Below are 2,394 nucleotides of genomic sequence, written 5' to 3'. Positions count from 1 at the left end.
ATTTTCTCGTCCCATTTGGTAGTAAACGAAGAACATTCAAAGAATTACAAAAGTTTTGTGACAATTACAAAAATTGTGTGTATCTCTAGTAGGCTGTGTCACTGGATTAAAGCAATTGCCGTTAAGTGTTTCGCTCAAAGACGCATACAATGGTAGCAGTTCAAGCGCCGAAACCACACGTCGCCGGACTCGGATTAAATAAGTCACAATATTAGCTATACGACTTCCGATTGTATAATCTGTCTACTAAAATAACTTACAGGTATACCGCCCAGCGACGGACCCCAACTGCTGGTGTAAAGCTGAACAAGATGGAAAGGAGGGCTTAGTCCCAATGAATTACATTCAAATGAAGCCATGCGAGTAAGACTTTCTAAATATTATTCAAACAAAATTCTAAGCACTAGAGTAGAGTGTGATAAGACTGGATATTTTAGTATATATTGCCCAATATTTCAAACATCAAAATATGTTTTTAAATAAATAATCATTTCTTTATTAATTGACGCTCATAATTAAACCCAAAAGCAGTATTGATCGATTCTAAAACTATTTGCTATTTTGGCAAATAATAAACAGGCAGAGTAAAGTGGGACCGCGGTGTACCTGTCTATAAAGATATTAAAAAAGTCTTGTTAGACCAGAAAAGGAAATGTAGAATGACCTCGACATAATTCTTTTAAAATGTTATAAATTCTATTAACATAAATAACACGTAACCCCCTCGCAACAATATTTAAATTAAAGCTCGTTGCAGGTGGTTTGCTCGTAATATGACAAGGGCTAATGCGGAGCTGAGGCTGAAAAATGCTTTAGATGAGTCGTTTCTTGTTAGAGAGAGTGAAAGTACCCCTGGAGACTTTTCTCTATCCGTGAAGTACGTAGTTGTACTTTTTTATGTATGCCAAAAAAATGTGTTTCAAAAAACCTCGAATTACTTAGTAACATGTAATTTGGTGGGTTTAAAATAAATATGGTAAGTTGTTATATGACCGTATTAAGAGCAACCAATTAAGTAAGTTATTTATTTAATGTTTTGAAAATAGCTTCTACATTAACATCTATATAGGCGAGTTGGAAAAGATGGGACAATTAAAACAAGACTACTTACGTTTAAACGTTCTTTTTTTGCCCTACAGCTATAGTTTTTAATGCAGGGGTTCCTAAACTTTTCGAAACACGCTCCCCTAATACAGATCTTAACAAACTTGCGCCCCTCCTTTTTGTTAAATTATCACAGTGGTGTTCAATTAATTTTTCCCATGATCCACCACAGCTAAACCTGACATATTGGACATGCTTTAAACCGCGCACCTTTGGTTGACTGTCTCTGTATTATTGCGTCAAATTACGAAATCAAATTACGTTTGCGTCGTAGTTTGGCCTCATATTTACCATGTTTTTCCTAGCCAGGTAGACTGTTTGTTACGAAATAGTACCGATTCATTGCAAACGTTTGGTTTACACCGTGCGTCGTATTTTAGCCTTTTGAACACTAATGTAATAACAATTTATTTTATAGTTTTTTGCAACTTTCCCAGTGTTACACGCCCCCTAGGGGGGGCGCGCCCACCAGTTTAAGAACCACTGTTTTAATGTGTTACCTATACAATATATTATTGTAGGGGCAATTGGTATTGTTTGAACGATAATGGGTGTTATTTGAACATTTATAAAAATACACCTAATGTGCTAAAAAACTCCTCATTTGTTTAATATACATTTTTTAAATTGTTCTGAATTAAAGGAATGATAGTAGGCCTACTAATTCGTGGTATCACTCAAAAACCAATATGTATTTTAATTTTGGAAATATTGGACAATATGTGCTTAAGTGTCGCATCTTCCCCCACCCTATTATGTCTAGATTTTTCTACAGAACCAATTCTGGTGTACAACATTTCAAGGTTTTGAGAGACGGGGCAGGAAAATACTTTATCTGGCTTGTTAAATTTAAATCTCTGAACCAGTTGGTAGACTATCATCGTACTTCGTCCGTTTCACGTTCGGAACAGATTTTGCTTCGTCACCCGATTATAAGTTAGAGTCGTTAACAAAAAAAAAGAGATATTCTGATTTGTTGAGATGTTTTTATAACATGTTGTATTATAGTATCGTAACACGTGTTATCGTAACACAGTATTATCACGACTTTATATAACGCCCTTCAAAAGCTGATTACTGTTTTTAAATATTAAAAAAATATATGTAAAATAGAAACAGTATACTTTGAACAGATAAAAAATGCGAAATAGTAAGATGCTATTTTTTTAATGCTCGCTAAATCATAGTAAAGCCAATGAATATTTTTAGATTGCGTGTGCGAACGATTAAACTAGTTTCATAGATTAATAAAACAACCTTGAATATTCCGTACAGTTTGATTTTGTCTCA

At 34.3% G+C, this 2,394-nt stretch overlaps 1 protein-coding gene across 1 annotated transcript; it reads left to right on the top strand.

The window, feature by feature from the left end:
* Positions 1 to 231: 231 nt before the first annotated feature.
* On the top strand, positions 232 to 2,173 carry LOC100177206 (growth factor receptor-bound protein 2-like). The gene is made up of 3 exons (XM_002125348.5): positions 232 to 363; positions 758 to 877; positions 1,880 to 2,173. Exons 1-3 carry the CDS (start codon positions 335 to 337, stop codon positions 2,043 to 2,045), a joined length of 315 nt encoding a protein of 104 aa, XP_002125384.4. The 5' UTR covers positions 232 to 334; the 3' UTR covers positions 2,046 to 2,173.
* Positions 2,174 to 2,394: the final 221 nt, after the last annotated feature.

This window comes from Ciona intestinalis, unplaced genomic scaffold (genome assembly GCF_000224145.3).
Source record: "Ciona intestinalis unplaced genomic scaffold, KH HT000495.1, whole genome shotgun sequence".
Classification (NCBI taxonomy): domain Eukaryota; kingdom Metazoa; phylum Chordata; class Ascidiacea; order Phlebobranchia; family Cionidae; genus Ciona; species Ciona intestinalis.
This window is presented reverse-complemented; position numbering and strand designations above follow the sequence as displayed.